At 48.2% G+C, this 21,776-nt stretch overlaps 3 protein-coding genes across 12 annotated transcripts; 1 reads left to right on the top strand and 2 right to left on the bottom strand.

The window, feature by feature from the left end:
- Positions 1-419: 419 nt before the first annotated feature.
- Positions 420-9,562, top strand: heatr4 (HEAT repeat containing 4). Of its 7 annotated transcripts, none has more exons than XM_044167057.1 (12): positions 421-771; positions 3,243-3,335; positions 3,478-4,084; positions 4,171-4,278; positions 4,959-5,116; positions 5,862-5,966; positions 6,043-6,161; positions 6,591-6,768; positions 6,904-6,973; positions 7,389-7,577; positions 8,918-8,996; positions 9,350-9,562. In XM_044167057.1, the coding sequence occupies exons 5-10, from the start codon at positions 4,988-4,990 to the stop codon at positions 7,508-7,510; spliced, it is 723 nt and encodes a 240-aa protein (XP_044022992.1). In that variant the 5' UTR covers positions 421-771; positions 3,243-3,335; positions 3,478-4,084; positions 4,171-4,278; positions 4,959-4,987; the 3' UTR covers positions 7,511-7,577; positions 8,918-8,996; positions 9,350-9,562. The 7 variants fall into 7 exon arrangements, with proteins under 7 accessions (XP_044022994.1, XP_044022992.1, XP_044022989.1 ...); XM_044167054.1 differs by having other exon boundaries at positions 421-917; XM_044167056.1 differs by having other exon boundaries at positions 421-629; positions 3,243-4,084.
- A 4,122-nt stretch (positions 9,563-13,684) lies between these two features.
- Positions 13,685-14,953, bottom strand: LOC122862246. The gene is made up of 4 exons (XM_044167593.1): positions 14,867-14,953; positions 14,481-14,746; positions 14,141-14,389; positions 13,685-14,069 (listed from the first exon to the last, which is right to left on the bottom strand). The coding sequence occupies exons 1-4, from the start codon at positions 14,951-14,953 to the stop codon at positions 13,838-13,840; spliced, it is 834 nt and encodes a 277-aa protein (XP_044023528.1). The 3' UTR covers positions 13,685-13,837.
- On the bottom strand, positions 14,609-20,976 carry LOC122862134. Of its 4 annotated transcripts, none has more exons than XM_044167400.1 (14): positions 20,253-20,555; positions 19,625-20,147; positions 19,441-19,543; positions 18,957-19,341; positions 18,793-18,858; positions 18,549-18,631; positions 18,113-18,462; positions 17,749-17,844; positions 17,340-17,664; positions 16,616-17,221; positions 16,299-16,434; positions 16,008-16,217; positions 15,208-15,528; positions 14,609-14,746 (listed from the first exon to the last, which is right to left on the bottom strand). In XM_044167400.1, exons 1-13 carry the CDS (start codon positions 20,254-20,256, stop codon positions 15,251-15,253), a joined length of 3,165 nt encoding a protein of 1,054 aa, XP_044023335.1. In that variant the 5' UTR covers positions 20,257-20,555; the 3' UTR covers positions 14,609-14,746; positions 15,208-15,250. The 4 variants fall into 4 exon arrangements, with proteins under 4 accessions (XP_044023335.1, XP_044023336.1, XP_044023334.1 ...); XM_044167401.1 differs by having other exon boundaries at positions 18,957-19,275; positions 19,474-19,543; XM_044167399.1 differs by lacking the exon at positions 20,253-20,555 and adding an exon at positions 20,568-20,976 and having other exon boundaries at positions 18,957-19,543.
- Between the last annotated feature and the right edge of the window lie 800 nt (positions 20,977-21,776).

Raw genomic sequence — 21,776 nt, 5'->3', positions numbered from 1 at the left:
AAGTGCAGTGAGGTAACTTCTGTTACGAGTCGCAGCTTATGAGGATAAATAAAAGTGAATTGAATTGAATTTTTACCAGACAGGTGGGCGCGGTGCAGGGGGGGGGGGGTCGGCAGGGTTAGGCCGGACTCCTGCGAGGCCTAAAATGGTGTCCACCGCCACCGCTGGAGACATCAAAGCACTTTGACCGCTGGATTCGCCCCCCCCCAGACAAACAGCCAATCACACAGCCCGAACAATAAGCAACTGCCAATCACAACTGAGCAGGAAGGTGACGCAGTGCTCTCGTGAATAAACGGAGATATTTACAGGGCTGCGGCCTATTGTTTAACCGATAAATGTGAAATAAACATTTAGCCAAGTGGCCATTATTATTATTATTATTATTATTATACACAAACGTAATCACCAATCCAGTGTGACGTCACGTTAACGCTCACGTAATCAGCGTAACGGCGAGGCTGTAACGGCCATGGCGGCGGTGCCACGCAGTCAAGAGAGAGAGAGCGGGAACAATGCCACAGAACAGGCAGCGTTCAACACTGCAGCCTCTCGGTTACTGGCCGCCGCTGTTTCCCGGTGTTCCTGACGCCCAGGTAGAGACGGAGAGCGGCGGGAACGTGCTGACGGTGAGGGAAGAAGCCCTCTCAAAATGGCGTCAGGTCAAACACAGTTCAGCCTCCTCTGAGGCTCGCTGGATTTGGACTCGCAGCTTCGGAGCAAGTTAACGGTCAACTTGTGAAAATGAGGCCGCTCCGGAGCGGCAGGAGGGTGCGTTTGACTCTTCACTTGAGCAGTTTTAGCATTTAGCTTAGCTTAGCTAAAAACTGATCCCGGAAGGCGGGATGATCGCGGCCTGTTGCCATGACAACGGTCAGCGGCAGCGGTCGATGAGCTGACACTGAAGAAAACTTGACGTGAGTCTGCTTCCGCTTCACTGCTCACACAAAGATAGATCCTCCCATACTAGTTTATTACAGATATAAATTGCTTGAATTTATACTTGAACTTGCTTTTTTTTTAATCATCTGTTCAAACGCTTAGACGTTTAGTTTAGATTCAGGTTGAAAAGTGAGAGTTCAGTCTGCTCCCAGCCTAGACGCTGTTTCAGCATCTTTTCAACCGCTAACTTGCTGCTACGCTTTCACTCTTCAACTTACTCCCACCAGGGCTTAGCTTAGCCGTTTGACGTGGAATAAATAACACACACGGCCTTTTATAGCGAGATATTTATTTAGAACTGAAGCCGAACATCTTTAGATTTGAAAAGAGAACTGAATTTCATTGTTCTCCACCCACCCAAAGAAGAAATGCTTTTTCAAATTAAAACACCTCCGCTGTCTTTTGGCGACTCCTGATTTATACAGCCTGAATTATAAGACAGAACAACATCCACTTAAACTGCTGCTTTCATTTTTAGTACTTTCATTACAGTCCGGTTTAGGTTTGTTTGCTTGCGGGTCTCTTGCACACGCTGCTGTGGCTGGCAGTTTAACCATTAGCATGCCAAAGTAGCTCACCAAGCCACACTTGCATGCTACCAGTTAGCATGCTAGCTAGCTCAGCCGCTGCAGGACTTGTTAAAACGGTCTGTTCGAGGGAGCATATCTGCACCACCCACTCCTGTCTCACGGCTCTCTGCAGACCATCACTTTATGGGGTCACAGACAAATAAGGCCCCGTTCACACCGCAAGTCTTAATGCTCACTTCTGATTTTTTGCTCAGATCAGATTTTTTGTTTGGCTGTTCACATTACCTTTTAAAATGTGGCCTGTATCTGATTCCAGTGTGAACTGTTTGAGGTTTCAAACTAACCCGCATGCGCAAAAGAACAATAACAATGACATCAGACGCAGCACGCTGTTGCACTAAAGTTCGGGAGGTTATGGAGGAAGTAAGCATTGTCGCTTTTATTTCAAAATGTTTGTGTAATGGAAGCCGTAACATTAATGAGCATGTGCTTCAAAAACGGAGCGGTTACGGTAGGATCCTTCCAGTTTAGCTTGAATTGAAGTATCTCCCCATGTACTAATTAGGTCTAACACCTCACTCTCCCTCCACTGACTCGCTCCATCAAGTTTTTAATGTTACTGTCTGCGTCTGTTGTGTCTGGGGCTAACTCGCCGGCGCATAATTGTGACAAATGTCGACGAAGATTGACGTAAAAGTCGCATCAAATCCGCCTTGGTTGTTCACACATTGAAAAAAATCAGGTCTGGGTCTGATTCAGGACCACATATGTATGTGGTCTAAATCTGATTTGAAAAAAAATCAGATCTGGGCAAGATTTGAGTGTTCACACTACCTCTGAAGAAGTCTGACCTGGTCACTTGACTCCAAAAACCCGGGAAAACGTGACCCCGGATTTGGGCCACTTTTGCCTGCAGTGTGAACAGGGCCTAAGGGTGGGCAAGATGACCAATTTAAAAATCCTTTGAAAACCTGTTTTAAAAGCATGTTGGTTTCGTGTCATTTGAAATTACATTTGCGCCATTTTTTTTTCTTTTACAAAAGGTAAGACTGAATGCGCCTGAAAATGTCGAGTGGGGTAACCGCAAAAGAACGATTCTATTGCATCAAGAGACAGAACGAGTAGGATTCAAACTTTTCAAAAACGCTCTGTAAGGCTAGGATAAAAATGATTTTTTATCCTAGCCTTACAGAGCTTTAATAATAAAGTTGAAAATAGTTCCACGTTCGTTAGTTAGTTCATAATACGTCTGTAATCAGCATCGTGAACTGCTGACATTTGACAAAACTGGCCTCTGGCAGAAAGGCTTGTAATAGGAGTCAAATGGGTTCAATGGTGACACCATTTGACGTTTAAATAATTACAAATTTGACAGGCATTATCACGGACAGCTATGTAAGCACATGGCCTCGTGAAGTAAATACTCATTTTTGTAATTCTGATGAATTGTCAATGTTTTCCTGGGGTCACACCATTTGACCTGTAAACCTAAGCATACCTGGCCATACCCTAAAAAAATGTCAGATTATATTTTAAAGAGAGTAACCACCTTGGCGTGCAGCAGTTAGGGTCATCTCTGCGGAGGCAACGAATTACAACTACCCACCTGATTTTAATGAAGTCGTTTTTTGGGGGTATTCACAGATCTGGGTATTTTTTTTAAAGCCTGTAATTTTACTCTCACTTAAGTATGCATTACACTATGTAATCTACCCTAGAGTAGCCCTACAGTTTGAATTATAACCAAACCTTCCATCTGCCTTTTTGCAGGCGGATACGTTGGTCTCTAGTGATTGGTTAGGGGAACTTGAATCCCCCTCCCCCACTGAAAACGGTTAAAATGGAGGCAACGTCAGACTGAAGGTGGAAATGGAGTGTAACGACTTTTCAGACAATTCTGTCTTGATATCGGGCAATAATACTTCAGTGATGCGACAGTGCTTCTACTTGAGTACAGATCTTCAGTACTCTTCCCACCGCTGCCCATTTCTCTCTCTTCATCCAGATCCTGCAGGTGAAATGGATTCGTCACGTTGTGGCTCTAAAGTCTCGGGCTCCGTCCAGATGCAGAGATCCCAGCATCTCTACCAGAGCTTTCTGACTGATGCTGCAGCTGGCCTCAGTTTCTCCCATGACTGCGCGGTGGACCCCGGCGCAGGCAGCATCTCCTACGGCCAGGCCAACTTCCGACAGTTATTCAGGCCCACGGAGCCCTGAAACCGTCCGCCAAGAGGAAGACACAAGACAGGAAACTCCATAGACCGGCTACGAGGCCAGAGGGCCGGCAGGCTCCTCCGGGGCGATTCAGGGACTCGCTGCCTTTGCTGGAGTCGCTTGAGTCTGTGAATCAGTCGCTCCTCGGCTGCAGACGGTAGAACTGCTGCAGGGTTCCCGCGGTAGAACCAGAGCGACAGCAGTCAGTTCTGCTGGCCGCTATCGAGAAAAGAGGGCTTCAGGTTCAGCCAAACCAGTCCATGAGGCGGCTCGTCGAGACCACGACCACATCATCGCGGATAACTCGTCCAAGTACCACAAAAACCTGCAAAGGTGGTCCTCCCCGGCCCCAAAGGAATGGACTGGCCCGGACAAGACGGCAGCACACCCCAACAACGGTAGGTTGGGCCGTCGCTGTATTGGTTCATTCGTGAGTTGGCTAAGCTTGTCGTTAGGTGGTTGTGAACGCAGCTTTGTGTTTCAGAGAGCGTCACCACGGGGAGCCTAAAGAGAGACCTGACTGACCTCGCTGACCAGGTCCAGACAGCAGTCATCCCTTCCTCCACCCCCACAGGACCGGGACCGCAGTCGGGTAGGAAACTGCACGGCCCACAGAGTGCATGAAGCTCCGCGAGACAGACCGACTGAAAAACAACACTTCGTTCATTCCTTCAGCCCGATGGCGCGTTCATGTTTCTTGGTGGGAGAAAGCATCGGGTATCTGGAGGGCTTTTCACGCTGCTCTTAAAAGCATTCTCTGAACCTTCTTAGTCTGGGGCTACGAAAGCGTTCACACTGGCACAATCTGAGTGGGCTAACCCCGACTTCAGCCTAGATTCTTAATCCTGCCTACAAACAATCTGAATGGTGTATTGTTTTGGTTCCACAACATGCAGGCGTCAATAAGCGCAACAGCTGACCTGGAAACAGGCTAAGTAACCTGTCCTGTGAGGTACTAACCTGCCCCACGCAGTACCAACATGTCGTACAAGGGCACTGTGTGGTACAGCGGGGCACTAACCTGCCCTACCAGCCACCGACATGATGTTTGGGGTAGTACTAGTAACTAAAAAGACGCTAAAAAGTTGTGCACGATACTAATCTGTCCTGCAGGAATGAAACTGTTGGTGCTGGTGCTAACCTTCCCTGTGTGCCTAATGCATGTAAAACACGCTGCTAACACGTGTGTCCACATAAGGTTATTCTGTGTTAGTCAGGCTCACGCTTGAAACTGGAGCTCCTTCAACTATCTGGTCGTGTGTTGTGTTGCAGGTTCTGCGGGTTCAGAGGCTGACGGCTGGATGGCTGCACAGTGTTCAGCCCTGGATGGGGACCACAGCAGGGTGCTCATCCAGAGACTTTCAGCACAACTCTTCCTCTGCCAGGACCACCGGCCCGACGCCCAGGACCGACCCCCCGACACCCGGCTGGTTGTTTCACTGCTTACCTTACTCAGCGGCCAGACGCTCAGAGCCGACTCGTCAGTTTTCAGTCAGTGTGTTTACCTGCTGCTGCAGCAGCTCGGCAGTCAGCTTTCTCTCCGACCTGGTTTTGGAAGCCTGGCTGACCGATTCAAACTGTACTGGAGACGCCGTGTCGGCCCTGAGGTCCGGGCTTTCGTTTCGTTTTGTTTTTGGGTGTGGGTGTTCGTATCGGAGCAGACCGACAGGCAGAGGGAGCTTTTCCTCGCGCCGCCAATGTGTCTGAATTTTACAGCCAACAGCCAAACTTCCAGCAGTGGGAGCTTTGTGTTAGTTTCAGTTTGCTGCCATTTTTAAATACGAGGACGTACTGCTGTTTCTGTAAATGTGTTCGCTGTCTGCCTGCTTAGAGGCGGGACCACCTGAGTTTGAACCAGTGGATCTCGCTGTGTTGCAGGCAGCTAGTAGCTTTGTGAAATTTCACTGCAGCACATTTTCTGCAAGAGTTTTGTATTGTAGATTTTAAGTTTTGCACGATTTTGTTAATGCAATATTTTGTCCACACAGGCTTATTTATTTAATTTTGCTTGTACTTTATACGGTGACTGTGTTTTTGAATGTGCACTGTTTTCTTTTTCAGCTGTGGACACGTGCAACTTTGTGTCTATGAGCAGTCAAATGTTTTTAGGGACGTGTTGATTTTGTTTTATTTCTGGTAAAATGAGTCTAATATTAACTTTGTGTTCTCCTTCAGACTCTTGTGCGCTCCCTGCTGGCTGAGCAGCTGAACAGCTCTAAGTGGAGAAACAGACTGTTGTCCTGTAACACTCTGTCGAGCCTCAAAGGGCCGACTAATAAGGTAATGAGATAATAAAGGACCGGGTGCACTGCTTCCTCCCCAGCCCGGGTTAAACTGCGTCACTGTTTTGTAACAGGATGTTGTGCACAAACTGATCCACCTGATGTGGAACGACCAGTGCTGGCAGGTGCGTTTCGCCGCCGCAGAGGCGCTGATGAAGCTGGGAAAGATGCAGGATGTTTACATTGAATTAAGGTAGTAGAATACACACAACAATTATCACTTCATGCTCATGGATGGTCAGGAGGGTGCCGCTTGTCCTCTCATCCTCTGACTGAAGTCCTTAAGCAAACTGCTAACCATCAAATGATCAGTTAGGGATTCATGAATAGACTTTACTTTTCCCTGAGACGATTATTTGAAATGAAAATACTTCAGTCCTCTAATTGCTCATTTGGCTCTGATGGCAAACCAGGAGCGTTTCTACATTTGATATGAGAATGTCTGAATGTTGTGACTATTTGTGATACTCTTTCTACCATGTTGGTATCAAGTACTGTTACTATCATAAAAGTGATCGTGGTCAGCCGGTCTTCTTATGGCCGATAAAAAACTGGTATCCTGCAGGTAGGCGGCTGCGCTGATGAGGATCAGATCATGTGTAAGCTCTCCTATTGGCTGCAGGTTGAAGCTGGAGGAGGGGCAGGGTCTTCAGGACAGGATGGAGGCTCTGGATATAATCAGCCACCTGAAGTTAAAGACGCTGCTCGAGCCTCTTGTGAGCTGCCTCGGAGATGAGTTCACTGCAGTCCGGAAACAGGCCTGTCTGATGGCTGAGTCTCTGCAGCTGAAGGATGAGACGGTAAGAACGGACGAGGCGAAATGTTTACTGCAAAGATTGCTAAACAATCAACGTGGTTTGGTTTCAAACAAAACAAACAAATCATTTTAATCAATCGAGCAAATAAATTTTGCTAAACTTGGTTATTGAATACAGGTTGTGAGTCGTCTGCTGGAGCTGGTGGAGAACGACCCGGCGCAGGAGGTTCGACTGTCGGCCATCAGAGGTGCATGCTGTGTTCCGTCATATCTCACACAATCCAGTGGTTTGTGAAACAAAGTCACAATATTAAACCAAATCCTCTTTAGAACCCAGATTTTCTAAAAGGCTTAAAATATAAAACAGTTTAATGCAGCAAACAAAATTTTGTTTGATGGAATTCATTTAAAATATTTTCATCGTGGGGCGCCCGGTAGCTCACCTGGTGTACCACGTATCAAGGCTGAGTCGGTACCACAACAGCCCGGGCCCTTTGCTGCATGTCATCCCCCCTCTCGCATCGCTCAACCAACAGACCATCAAACAAACGGAAAACCGTACACGTGTGGTCGGGTTCATGACAACACATTCAAGATATTAAACTTGGGACCAAAGTGACCAATAAACAGACTGACCAGTAAACTTGTGTGTTGTTGTTGCAGCTGTGGGTGCGTTGGGTTTAACATCGTCAGACGTGCAGGAGACGCTGCTGCACTGCGTGGAGACTGAGGAGGAGGCTGAGCTGCGTCTGGCTGCCTGCGGCTGCTGCAGAGCGCCGGCGTGACTTCAGCCCAGCTGAAGGACTTCCTGCTGCAGCGGGTTGATGTCGAATCCAACTGGCTGGTCCGCAGGTAGGAGGGAACTGTGTTTGTTTAAGAAAATAAATACATCATATATTAGTTTTTTTCAGTTGCTAACAAGCGTCAATACTGAAGCCACTTTTTCAAAACTCTTCATACAGTCTGCATTACCAACATGCATCTTACAAAGAACAAAGGAAGCACACAGACTAAATACACTCAGGTGAGGGGAGATAACGAGACACAGGTGAAACTAATCAGGGCGGGGCAGATCAAAAATGGCGGGAAAAGCAAACAAAGACAGGAAGTAAAACTACCAGACACATGAGGGGAGCATTTCAAAACAAAACAGGAAATACTATACATAAACCCTGAAACCATGACCGTAACAAGAAAAGTTGTTCTCTGGGGGAATCCATTCTTGGACGGGGCGCAGCCATAATCATCGTGACACGCCGACGCATGTTATGCAAATTGATGTATTTCCGTAAGCGATTACGTCAATGAGTCGCCCCAGCCCTAGAGCCAAAGCGCAGTGCAGGTATACGTCATCAAAAAGTGCACTAAGCTAACTTTAGCATTGGATTTAGTAAACTGTTGTTGTAGAACTGTGAAACACAGTTTTCCTTTATCGCTCTCTACCTCCCTGCGTGCACCTGTCGCTTCCGGCTACATAACACACAGCTGTTATCTCATTGGTTGCGCTTTGAAAGGTCAGCGGCAACAGAGGCCAAAGTTGAAATAATTTGAACTTTGAGTGCAGCGCTTGGTGGCAAATTTGAGCGGTGCGGCCCGCTAAGGGTCGCGCTTCAGCCAAGTAACCCCTAACCCTTTTACTGCTCATCATGTGTGGGCGCCTTAATCACCATACAGGAAACTTAATTCATAGGGAGCAAATATCTGGCTACCCTGTAACTGACAAGAATTTACACAATGTACAATCATTAACTAACTTAAAATAAATAACTCAAGTATCAAGTTACTGCAAACATAAATGTACTAAGAGCAACTCACATTTTCACTGTGACAGTTGTTGGCAGTGAGAGCCCAGAGTTCGGCTGCAGGGCTGAACCCAGCTCTTCACAACATGGTTACCGCACAAATGCATTCAATTTGTTATCATTCTGCTTTGAATGTGTTTTTAACCGTTTTGAAAACAGTGTGTTAGCATTTGAAATGTGCTGTAAATATAGAGGCCTAATGTTTTGCAGGTGGAGTGTGAATGAGAAAGGAAAATGTGGTCATTGAATGCATTTTGTGTGAAAGCGATGAAAAATGATTCAGTTTGGTCCACTGAGACTTCTGTTTGAAGGCCGTGTGAACAGTTTTGACTTCAGTTTTGACCAAAGCATGTTAGCAATCGAAAAAAGCTGTTTTCTGTGTTCACGTAGGACGATGAAGGAAGTGCTGCATCTCTGCGGCTGCAGCCCGCAGGAGGAACGCTGCAACACAAAGTACATCAGCCTGCAGGTACGACTGATGCTGGCCAGCAGCAGCAGCAGGTCGGGGCAAACTGGACAGTGCTGTGTATAAATGCAGCCATTTTCCATTTGCAGTACATGTACATTGCAATAATGTGTAGATTTTGAGTTTGAATTAATATTTCTGTGAAGAATAATGTTTGTTGTAAAGAGTCTTATGCAATATGGGATCACTGTACAGCTGTCTGTGTTGAGTGTGTCGACTGCTGCGAACATGCTCGATTCCAACTTTTAACCCTCGATCTCTGAGTTTTAAAACGGCCCCCGCCTCTGATGGAGCAACAAGTGAACTGGTGTAACTGGTTCATGAACTGGACAGTGAAGCGGATGTTGTGTTTGCAGGTGAAGCATCTGTGTGAGAGGCGAGTTATCACAGAGAAAGTGTTGCTGCTGGAGACGCTGCAGGCTGAAGGATCTCCGGGACAAAGCCTCCGGCCCGGGACGTTAGCCAAGCTGCTGAGTCAGCGATACAGGACTGATTCCAACACCACACCTGATCAATACTGATCAGATGAAATGTTTTTGTCAAAATAAATAGTCGTATCTCGCTGTGAAGGCTTTGGTTGTTTCTAGTTTCACTGTACTTTCTCATGTTTGCTGAAGCCTATTCTTTCCCCTAAAAGGGGGTGCGGCCTTTGTGCTTGGTGCTTGGTGACGCGAACAACATGGCAGCTAGGTTTGTGAACCTGCTGCGGAGCAGAAGGTCAGCGGTTCGATCCCCGGCCGGAACAAGGATGTAGAAGAGCTTCGGCCGTTGAACAGCAGTTTACGTCTGACAGAATGAGGTCTGAGGTCTTAGTGAACGCCGTGGTAATGACTGTAGAATAGTGTCATGTCTTAGTAAATATGAATCACGTTTGTATTACATATGTACAAATAAACAGTAAATATGATGAGGAGGTGGGTTTTAAACGTGTGTACGAGCAGTGGACATTTTCAGTCTGGTTGTTTTTGTGAAAGTCGTGTTTCCAGTCAGGGATAAACTTTCATATCTGCGGCTCTTCGTCTACATACGCTCTTCATGTATAATGTAATACAAACATGAGACATATTACTGAGACCTTTTACTGTTCTACATGTATTACTACATCATCATCAGTCATCCTGTCTGTTTCACTGCTTCACGGCCCCTGAAGCTCTCCTCCAGCTTTGCCGCAGCCGGGGATCGAACCGCCGACCTTCTGCTCCGCAGCAGATACACAGGAGAGGCCCGCCCCCTTCGGACGGTGATGTCCCGCCGTCCAATCATTGCACCGTATTTGTTCCAACTGCTGAGAACACGCAGCCAATCAGATGGCTAGATTTGTTCCAATTCCGAGAATCAAACGTTTGGCGTCCAATAGGAGAAGCGGATTTGTTCCGATTTCTGCCCGTGGCCCCGCCTCCTGTAGCATCACGGTTCGGCGCAGTGAAACGTCATATATCTGTCACGGCTCACCGACGTGTTTTTACGGCACTTTGTGAGACAGCGTAACGTTAGAGCGGAGCTTTATTACGGCTCAAAGTGTCAGACTTTAGTTTTACTGTGAGGAATTTATTATATAAACTGTCTGTCATTGCTTTGTGTTAGCCAGCTAACGTTCATGCTGTTTAAACCGTTTTATTCAACTCTGTACTGCCGGCTGTTAGCACGGCTGGGCTGTTAGCATGCTAACACACCTCCGTGATCGATAGATCCATAAAACCTGATCGATCTAATGTAAATAAGAGCTCATTGGTGTATCAGTTGTATGCCGAATTTCTTAGTCTAAACCCCCGATTTAAAAAAAAGTCCTAATTCATGTTTGTGGAGGTGACAAAAGCAAGACGATTCTAAATTTGTCCGATTTCATATTTCTCGACCGGTCAGGCAGCTAGATTTCAATAGTTAATATCGGAGATACACAAGAGCAGAACCGCCCCCCCCCTTCTCACTGGAAAGTGAAGCAGCAACTAAACATTAAACCTTCACTGAACAACATCAGACTCGTTTCCTACAATCCCGCGTTAAATATACAATTATACAGAAAATTAGGATTTTCTACAAAACGTGGTGTTTGTGGTCAAGGCTAAGAGCCAATCAGCGACAGCCAGGCGTTTCCCATCATGCCCTGCGGTGCAGAGCAGCTTTTTAAAAAACATTTTTTTATTTATTTCAAAAACCATACAGGCTTATTAAACATTCAATATTTCAAGTAGAGCAGGTCGAACAATAGAAATGAAACAAAGAACAAAGAAAAGCCGTAAATACAGGGTTCAAAGAAAGAGCTTCCACACTATCACACGGCCAGAGTGCATTCTTAGATTTACAGACACTCAAAGACTCTTTTAAAGATACACATCATGAATAAAAACATTAAATAAAGGTTCAGTGCTGCCAAATTTAACATCATTGTAATCAAAAGTTGTTTTGAGCCCAAATACAGAAACTATCCCAGAATATCTCTGAATAAACAAGAGAGAAAAAGAGAAGCTCGTCTGTTTCAATGTTCGCTAAACAAAAGGTTCAAACATTGTCCTCAGTATTAAATGTTGAATGTAAAAATTCTTTGCAGGATAAACATTATTTAACAGTTTGAAACGAAGCTCTTTAGCTTTGGGTGGGACAGGAAGTTTTAAACAGTTACATCTGAACTGTTTTATATTAATATTTCGTCTTCTTAAAGGAAAACATTCATTGGACAATACGATCTTACGAACTTGTTGCATTTTTTCGGACACAAATCTAACCGGCATGCATTGCGGGCGATCGCTTCTGCGCAGCCTCATCTCGAGCGAGTTTTGCGACGGACCGGAAGTTCTGTTTTAAGTTCTTCCTGTTGTACGCACGTGGCCTTGCCACAAGCTGGGGGGAGGGGTGGAGGTCCCCGGAGGTCCCCGCTCTGGGTCCGGAGTGGCAGGAGGAGCAGGAGTCATAGGGGGGCGGGGTCACACCTGTTGTTAGCAGGTGATAAAGTGCCAGTTTGGTTCATTCACTAAAAAAGTAGCTCTGACTTCTTTGTAAACAAATGATGGAGCTGATTAATGTGCATGTGATGCAGAACTAGAACTAAATATGCAAAATAAGTCGCATGAACCCCAAAAAATAAAACGGCGCACTGTTCACGGTGCTGCGGTGAGTTTCGGTAGAGAAGCAATAAAAATACCTTTCACGGCCCAAAACAGTTCGCAGTTTCAGCTTTTAACGACACATCGTGGTGACGGAACCACCTGAGTGACTTTGCAAACGTGGATGTAGTTGAACCACATGTAGCTCACTGCTCCCCAACACTGGATTTGTGTTTAGATTAACTGCAACTAACCTGTTGGCCAGAACGGTTCCTGAAAGTTAAAGTGAGGGGGGGGCAGTGGTCGGCCATCTCTGCAGAAACAGGAAGACGTGGTATGAAGGTGATGGAGCTGCGGCCGAGTTACAGTGAGAGTGTGGAAATGCTGAGCAACGGTTCAAAAGACCTACACCTCTCATCCAATCATCAGCCACCTTTCACCTGAACCCCCCCCATCTCCGCTGTGACCCAACACTAAAACACCCACTTACATACAAATATTACATAAACAGTTTAAAACACACACTGTGCTTTTTATTTATATTCATACATACACACATTTTTTGTATGTGCATAAAAGTTCTTCGTCTACTTTGACCTTGTTTTTAGCTGCACGCTTCTGTCGTCCTGTAAACTGTGAAACACTGAGAGCAACTTTAAACTGGAGTCAAACTCCTTGTATGTGTTCACATACGTCATCATTGTAATTAGCACACAGTATGAACTACGGGTGTTTTGTAAGGTTCATAAATATGAAAGAAGACAGAAAAAAACTTGTTTTGAAAATGCCACTGACTTTATTAAGAGTCGACTCAGTGATCAATAAAAGTCTGTAGTTATAAAACAGTGTATGAATAACATGATTGTGAACAGAACCAGAACCGTCTGATCCGAATGTTTTACAGAGCGCTATAACACTTGACACGTGTGTGTCGCCCTGAAAGGAAACACTGACACTGATGTCTTTAAATGGTCAGATGTGTTTGCACTCACAGCAGTCAATGTTTGGTCAGATATATATATGAATATATGACATAATACTATATAAATATATATATATAAAAAAATGTTATACACAGTATGAACAGTATGATATGAGTACGCTAGATATATACAGTAATTAAAGCAGAACATGTGCAGCAAAATATAGAGTGCAAATATGCAGAATAAACAGCTGCAGGTATGATATGAAGACACTACAGGTCAGATATATATAGTATGGACATTACTATAACTATGTTTGGGTATATGAAAGTATAAGTAGTGCAGGTAAGGCTATGTGCAGTAGTGTAGCCGGTATGTGCCAGCAGCCATTGAGACAGTCAGACAGTGCAAATGGTCAGAAATGTACAGGAAGTACATACATGAACTATGAACAGGAACTATGTGCAGGAAGTACGTACAGGAACTACATACAGGAACTACAGACAGGACAGGAACTACAGACAGGAAAGTACGTACAGGAACTACAGACAGGAAGTACATACAGGAACTACAGACAGGAAGTACGTACAGGAACTACAGACAGGAACTACGTACAGGAAGTACGTACAGGAAGTACAGACAGGAACTACGGACAGGAACTACGTGCAGGAACACGTGCAGGGGTCACGTCAGGAAGCCAGACAGGAACTCCGGACTGGCAGCAGCAGCATGCAGGGGTCAGTTCAGGGAGCCAGCCCGTCCTCTGGCAGCTGCAGGACAGTAGTTCACCTTCTCGCCGCTTGCCCTCCTCAGCTGGTTGTGGCCCGTCTCTTGACTCCTCCTCAGGCCACACTGGCTGCAGCGGTTGATGGAGGGGATTTTAACAGAGTCCCTTCTTAGCCGCCGTCACCTGCATGTCCGTGTGAGAGGCTGTGGAGGTGGTGGCAGCAGGGGGGGCAGAGGTGGTGATAGGAAAAGCCTCCTCCTCTCCCTCCAGTGGTGGTAGGTCCTTGTAGACGGAGGTCCTCGGGGTAGGCTGGGTCTCCTCCGCCTGAAGAGGGGCCTGCATGGGGGGGGTGGTCCTCTCTTGGGTGGCGGTCCACCTTTTGTGCCTGCAGAGCGAACACAGAGCTGTGAAGCTGATCGTCTGTGAGACGACCGTAAATAAAGAAGAGAGTCTCACCACTGAGAGACGGTGGCCTGGTTGACCGCGAAGAGCTGCAGGGCGGTCCTGGTTCTGAGGGCGGGGTGGGTGGTGACCACATTCCGGATGGTGTTGTAGTCCCTCAGAAGCAGGGTCCAGCGGGTCACCAGGCATCCCTTCATCTTCTTGCTGCCAGGGTGGAGGCCACACAGCTGGACAAAGATGGCCTCCACCAGCCGGCTGGTGTCGGGCCACACGGCGGGCTGGCTGCCAGTTCCCACAATGCAGCTGTAACCAGACAAAGGAGAGCGACAAGGGGAGTGAAAATACGCAGCGACAGCGAACAGAGCTGGTCTCTGCAAACACGTACAACACGTACCGTTTCATGCTCTCCAGCCCTGGCATGGCCACTGTGTTGGGAGCGTAGGTTTGGGACTTCTTAATCGTCCCCTTTGCCAGCTGGGCCCTACAGCGTGGCGGATACACCACAGGGCCCTTCTCGGCATCGGGGAGGTTCTCCCAAAGACCAACGATCTCCTCCACCTCAGCCTGGGTGATGTAGCCCTTCTTGCAGAGCGCCACCAGACTCTGGGCCAGCCGGACCACGTGCTGGTAACCAGGAGCTCCTTCAGCGCCAACGCGGACCTGTAATACACAGAAATAAGAGGTCACACATCAGTTCCAAGTTCAGGATCAAACAATAACAACCTGATCAATGGGAGAATGAAGCGTCACCAGGGCTTGAGACTAACGGCGTCCCGTCGCCCCGGGGGCGATATAAAACGTGTTTGAGATCTTCCCCGGGACGAAAGGGATGTTTGTGTAACTGTCACTTAGCAAATGTCTTCTCATGCTGCGCCACTGGTGCATCTACCCCCTCAGAGGGCTCGCTGGCAGGATATTTAATTCTTATTTCTTTGAATGGAGCAAAAATAAATATAATTATTTATTTCCTCAACATTTTAATGGTGTTTTTATTTTGCCACTGACAACTATAGATGATGATAACAAAGTAAAGAAACAACATTTTGATTTTGGGACGGTTTACATTCACTTTCGGGACGGTGGTGAAAAACGGAGCGTCACTAAATATGAACAGGACAAACCGCAGAGCTGCTGACTGCTTCCTCCCGACTACCAGAAGATGATTCAGGGGGTCGGCTGGGAGGAGGGCTCAGGCTGAGGTGGCTCCACCTGCTGCTGGGGTGGAGGCTGCAGCTGCTGCTGGGGTGGAGGCTGCTGTAATGGATCTAAGCAGTCTAAGCGGAAGTTATCAAACTCCTCATCACCAACAACCTCCTCCAAGTTGTCCAGCAGCTCCTCCTCCTCCTCCTCCTCCTCAACGTTCAGCTCCTCGCTGCCGTCGGGGAAGTCCTGCAGCGTCCGTCCGCTCTGCCCGTAGAGGTAGCTGATCCCGATCAGCTCCCCTGAAGAAGAAAAATAACGTAAATAATAAATCAAAGTAGCTTTTGTTGCTTTCTTTTCTTCTGTTATAACTATTTCTTATGCAAAGACAGGAATGGAAACCTTCAGCCTTTGTTCATCTGTTCTAACTTGGGGTGTAACGGTATGTGTAATCGCCCCGAACCGTTCGGTACAGGACGTTCGGTTCGGTGTGCAACTCCCTCGGATTGGTGCGCCCCGTGACCCAAACTGTTACTGTCAAAATTCATTTTGGCAGAGCACCAGTTGCTGTCTATCAGCTGTAGCACGCTAGTCGGCTTAGCCCGGTGAGCCACGTTAGCTCCTGTAGTGTCGCTGCCTCCGAATGGCAAACACAGAGCTGGAGGATCCTCCCTGACAGCCTCTGTATAGTAGTGTTACGGTTTCCCGGTTAGTTAGTTCACAATGTGGCGTTACGCTCTTTGATATGAAGTGAAGCTAAAGCGAGCACGGTCACACTTACCCGTGTACTCCAGCGGCTCGGTGTAGCTCTCAGCCAGCGGCAGCCCGTAGAAGTGCTGAGTCAGCTTGTTGAAGTTGTGCTGCTCCTGGCCGCTGTAGCACTTCGTCCCGGTGCTGGCTCCGCCCGCAGCCGCCTGGGCCCGGTCCTGGTTCCACCGTGTCAACCCCTCCAACAGGTATATCTGGAAGTAGCATTCTCTGGCAGTGGTGCCTGCAACACGAGAGAAACGTCAGGATTTTAAACACAAGAAGAAGAAACACAGTGAAAAACACAGCATGTGGTTTGACTCACCCGGGATGAACCTGTTGAGGTGCATGTGGAACGACTCCAGCGACGCTGACCCTCGGGCACAGCGGTAGACGGGGAGAGTCACCCCACCCTTGGTCACCTGACCGGTCCTGGTGTGGAGGTGGACACCAGGAGGATCCTAGATGTGGTGACGAGGAGAAAGTCAGTACAGCGATAATGTTAATTTATTGTTTTGGTCTGAGGATTTAACTGTGTTTAATTATTACCTTCAGTCCCAAGTTGCAGTTAATTTATCTAAAACGTTCTAGAGATGAAACACTTTTAAACATAATCTACTGTCAGACGGGATGCAGCCATACCTGGATACAGGTGATGTGTTTCCTCTGGGTGCTCCAGATCTCCTTCATCCGGTCCCGGTCCAGCAGTGGGATGTTCATGGTGTCGGTGGCACCCATGAACGCCTCCACCGTCTCATCGAGGAGACGCTCGGTCTCCTGCGCCCCACGTGTGCGGCGGCGACAATGCCGAGACATCTCCTTGACGGACATCACGTTTGTCCTCCTCAAGCGGGACAGGTCCTCCGGGTCCCACTCGAAGATGCAGCCAGAGAGACTCCGCATGAAATCTGGGTAGAGGGGGTGGCTCTCCGAGGTCACACCTGCCGCCAGCCTGCGCAAAAAGTGCCGGATGTCCAGCCTGATGGACATCTGCGCCCACGCTGGGAACAGAGCGGTTGCTGCACAGGTTCCTCCGTCTCCGCTGCAGCAGCCGCTGTTCACGTACAGGACATGTGGAGGGTCCTTCCCTGCTCGCTGGTACCGCTCCTGCAGGCCCTTCGCCATGTCCCTCAGCCCGTAGCCCTCGGCCGCCGTCAGGACAGACATCAGCACCTGCCCCAGCTCGTTGCCCACACTGGTCATCCACTGAGTGGTACCAGCGTCCGCCCCGGCCAGCTTCCTGGTCACCTGCAGAGGACAGGTGTATTTCATCGGTCAGTAAAGGCGCAGCTTGGAGATGTAACCAGCAGTGTCAGATAATATCATATACTTTAAACGTGTTGTTAATCGACTCAAACCCTCTCACTTTCTTGGTGGAGTTCATCTTCAGGATGGAGCCGAAGGTTGAGGTCACCTTCGCCCTCAGCTCCTCAATCCTGGTGAAGGAGTCCCTGGTGTAGGTGGACAGGAGCCAGCTGTTGCTGGGTACAGGCTCCATCTTCGGCAGCGCGGGAAGACGGGGCATCTGCACTCCAGGGACCTTGAAATTCCAGCAGGTGTGCAGGTAGTGAGTCCCCCGCCTCATCCACTCTGCCGTGTGCTGCTCCACGAGGAACGAGCGAAGGCGGCTGACGCTGTTGCCCAGTGTGCGCCCCTTCATCTGAGCCAGCACCTTCCTGTCGCACGAGATCCTGCAGCACAAAAACAGTTTCACAGTTAAACATTACGTTGAACCTCACTGTCACACAGAGGCCTGTGTACTTCATTATGTTTACTTGTACGCCAGCACTGCAGGGAAGAGCTGTTGGTGGTGGACGTCCAGCTGTTTCCTGACGCACTCTGCCCAGCCGGCTACCTTCTTCTTACAGGACCTGTGGGAGAAAATGCATTTTAAAGGACAGTGTACACACTGTTCCTGCATGGTTGTATCTTATGTACTTTTTCTCTGTTGAGCCTTTTCTGTCTCAGTGACCTCAGTCATCAGTTAGTGTAGAGTGGTGTGTGTGAGCTTCACCCTAAACTATAAAAATCTGTAGTTATTTCTTCCTGGAGACTGTTGTGTATTGCATGCTGCATGACACTCTCCCCGGCCAAATGCAATAAAGCTTCAAACACCAACTGAGGACAACTGAGTAGTACCTGCACTCCAGGTACTCTGTGGCCATGTAGTACCAGCCGTCAAGGTCCAGGACTTTGCGGACAGTCTTGTAGATGCCACAGCCCGTCAGTTTGTGAGCGCAGTTTGGACACTTGAGGTGGTACTGCCACATGCGGTACGGGGCCCAGAAGAAGAAGGGCCGCTGGAAGAAGGCGTCAGGGGTGGAGGGACGCTGGCTGTAGACCAACTGGGGACCAGGCGGGTTGTACCACAGCTGGAGCTCCTGAGACAGGACTGCCCTCCCTGTCTGGTCCTTAACAAACAGGGCCTTGCTGACCCACTCCTGCTGCTCTACAGGCAGGGTTCTCCTCCAAGCTGCAGGCAGGAGGAGCTGTAACCACACAACAACACACACTTCACTGACCTGCAGCTTTAAACGACACACTGCTACCAAATGTTCACAACTACAACACAAACCTGAGCTGGAGGAGCAGGCGGGGGAGGTGGAGCCCTTCCTGGCACAGGAGGAGGTGGTGGTGGTAGTGGTGGTGGAGAAGATGCTGTTTTACACACATTGAAGTAACAACAATAAAACAGTTGTTTATTGTACAAGCACACGTGACACAGCTCACATGCTGCACCACCTACAGTATTATCTACATTACATGAAAGGCAACGCCGGTGCTGCCCTTATGCACAGCTGTGTGAAACACAGACTCACCTGGAGCAGCCGTCTCCTGCTCAGCACCTGCAGCTTCCAGCCGGTCGTCCTCATCCTCCGAGGAATCTGGAGCCACAATTAAAAACAGTCACACAACACTGTGGAGAACCGCAGGCTGCAGTAAAACTGCTGCTGCTGAGTGAAGAAGTTGACTGGATACATACTTGACAGGACCCTGGCCTTTCTCTTCCTCGCAGTGGACGAGGACGACCGGGGGCGCTGAGGAGGTGGTGAAGCAGCCCGCTGGGCGGTGGAGGACGAGGTGGAGGGTGCAGACGGAGCAAGGACAGCCCTGCTGGAGCATGCCGGTCTGGCTGAGGGGGACCGGCCGGTGGAGCGGGCTGTGGAGGATGGAGGTGAGGCGGCAACAGCTGAGGAGGCGGAGTCAGACTGCTGCAGCTTCTTGTCTCTCCTGACCACAGACTGCTGCGGCTCCTCGTCCCTCCTGACCACAGACTGCTGCGGCTCCTCGTCCCTCCTGACCACAGACTGCTGCAGCTCCTCGTCCCTCCTGACCACAGACTGCTGCAGCTCCTCGTCCCTCCTGACCACAGACTGCTGCGGCTCCTCGTCCCTCCTGACCACAGACTGCTGCAGCTCCTCGTCCCTCCTGACCACAGACTGCTGCAGCTTCTTGTCTCTCCTGACCACAGACTGCTGCGGCTCCTCGTCCCTCCTCACCACATACTGCTGCAGCTGCGCGAGTTGGCAGCCGGCGTTGACGGTCAGCTGCCGGACCCAGTTCCTGTAGCTGAGAGAGACAAGAGTTCGACTAAATATCAACTGTGTCTACACACCTTGTGAAGAAAACCAACATCACACATTTCCTTACTTGCTGAGCTTTGCATTCACTGTCTCATACAGCTGCCTGTAGGTCAGGGATCTGTAAGTGCCGAAGCCCACCAGCCGGTCGCCCTCTGCGTCCGTCCTCTGCTTGTCAGCTATGGCGGCAGCCATAGCAGGAAAGAGTCGGGCGTACTCCAGCAGGGAGTCCTTGTTGCACTTGACGGGGGTGCCGCTGCTGTCTCCCCCCTCACACTCTTTCTCGTGGCTAGCCAGCACTGCCGCCGCGTAGCCGACGTCGTGGGTCAGCAGCCACTGGAAGGTCCGGCCCCTGTACCGACCGAACAGCACCTCAGTCCTGCTGAGGATGTGTCTCCGGTCAGCCGGATCCCCCCCCAGGGCCGTGACCCGCCCCCAGGCGTCTGCCTCTGCCCTCTGTGCGGACTTGAGGTGGAGGGGCTCGCTGGCCTCCTGTCTGCTCTGCCGGGCCGCCCTGGCAGCTTCGGGGCTGGCCTGGAGCCGCAGCTGGGTGGACCCAGGCAGGTACACAAAGGACGGTTTGTAGTCCATTCCTGTAAAAAAGACCAGAACATGTAAGAAGCTGGCAGTCGAGATAAACAGCTCAAGGTGAAGTACTGTAATATTCAGCAGATACAAGCCCAGTAACAGTAACTTACTCATTAACCTCAGAGGTCCGGTTCAATAACTTTAATTTCACTTTGACTCAAAATGGTAGATTTAGTTAAACAGTGTGTTAACCTAAGTAACACACATTTCCACAGAGTAAAATTAAATGTTTCCACAAAGTAAAATTAGATGAAACACTAAGTTATTTCAGAAATTCACAAACACGTCAACATGTTGCTGAACTACTAAAAACAGGCGCAAACCCTTCACTTCCTTTAGGGCTTAAACTCGCCTGCTCGCCCGTCACAACAAGGAAAACAACACTTCTCCTGTAACGTTATTAAACTGCTCGGAAGTAACTTCACCTTATTATTACAACGTTACAGCCGTTAACGTCGCGTTACACTTTGGTCGCGACTGAAGAAGAAGAAGAAATGGCGGAAAGCAGAATGCGGGTAAAAACGTAAAAACTTATTTTCAAAAACGCTCTGCTAGCGAGTTTGAAACCTTCCGCAGGTAAACGGACCGGAGACTGGCGCTCGCAGAGAAACGTGGATCCTGCGCTCGCGATTTGAAGTGCGTCTGCGCGGTCGCCATATTGGAGCGGTAAACGGAGAGTAGACCGCTGGGGAAAATGCAGCAGGCTGTGCGGCGTTTGCTGTTTCACGGATATTTATTAGAACAAAAGGTTTTTCACATGTTGCAGAAAAGTGTGATGGAGAGGAACTGAGTGTGTCCAAGACAGGGGACTACTTGTTGCTCTAGAGCCCAATTATTTTATGTTTACATAAGACTGGTCTCAAACACTTGATACACTACAATGTATGTAGTATTGTATATATATATATATATATATATATATATACACATCCACAGAGGATGCCATCTCCACTGCCTAGCAGAAAGGGAACTGCAATCAAAGTCTCGTTATTCAACCCCATGTTGTAAAATGATCAATAAATCTTGTATATTATAGTATTATATTGTATTATTATTATATATTATTGTATGTGTCAGTGTCTAAGGTGAATTAATGAAGATGAAAATAAAATATTTGAGATTTACAATATTTGTGACATTGTTTAATGGAAACTGTTCAGCCTGCAGAACTGGCGGCATCACGTGTCTGTGGATGAACTGACAGGATGTTCTTCTTTATTAATGAATTGATTTAATTATTATTATTACAATAACAAGCAATCACCCACCAGGGACTCCAGTCAAACTCTGCTTCGGCTCAGAGTTTGTCCTGTGAGGGGACGATTAGGTTTCGGGCCTTTGTGAATGTCTTCTGGATGTTTTCCTGACAGCGACCTCTAGCAGGCGACTGTGTCAAATAACGGCAAAGATGCCAAAATAATCCACAAACAAACAAACAAACAAAAGTAAAATATGCTTAAATGTTTTAGCATCTGGATGAGTTATTTATTCTAAGGGCACATCATGGAGCAGTTGAACAGACATTAAGAAAATAACAGTCCAGTCAACGGTTTCTTTATTATCTTTTCAACTGTTGTATTATTTTCTGTAATCTTTCATTTACAAACAACTTTATGTGCCAGAGTTTCTCTACA

Source organism: Siniperca chuatsi, linkage group LG15 (assembly GCF_020085105.1).
Source record: "Siniperca chuatsi isolate FFG_IHB_CAS linkage group LG15, ASM2008510v1, whole genome shotgun sequence".
NCBI lineage: Eukaryota > Metazoa > Chordata > Actinopteri > Centrarchiformes > Sinipercidae > Siniperca > Siniperca chuatsi.
The sequence above is the reverse complement of the archived record's forward strand: the minus strand, read 5'-3'. Positions and strand labels throughout refer to the sequence as shown.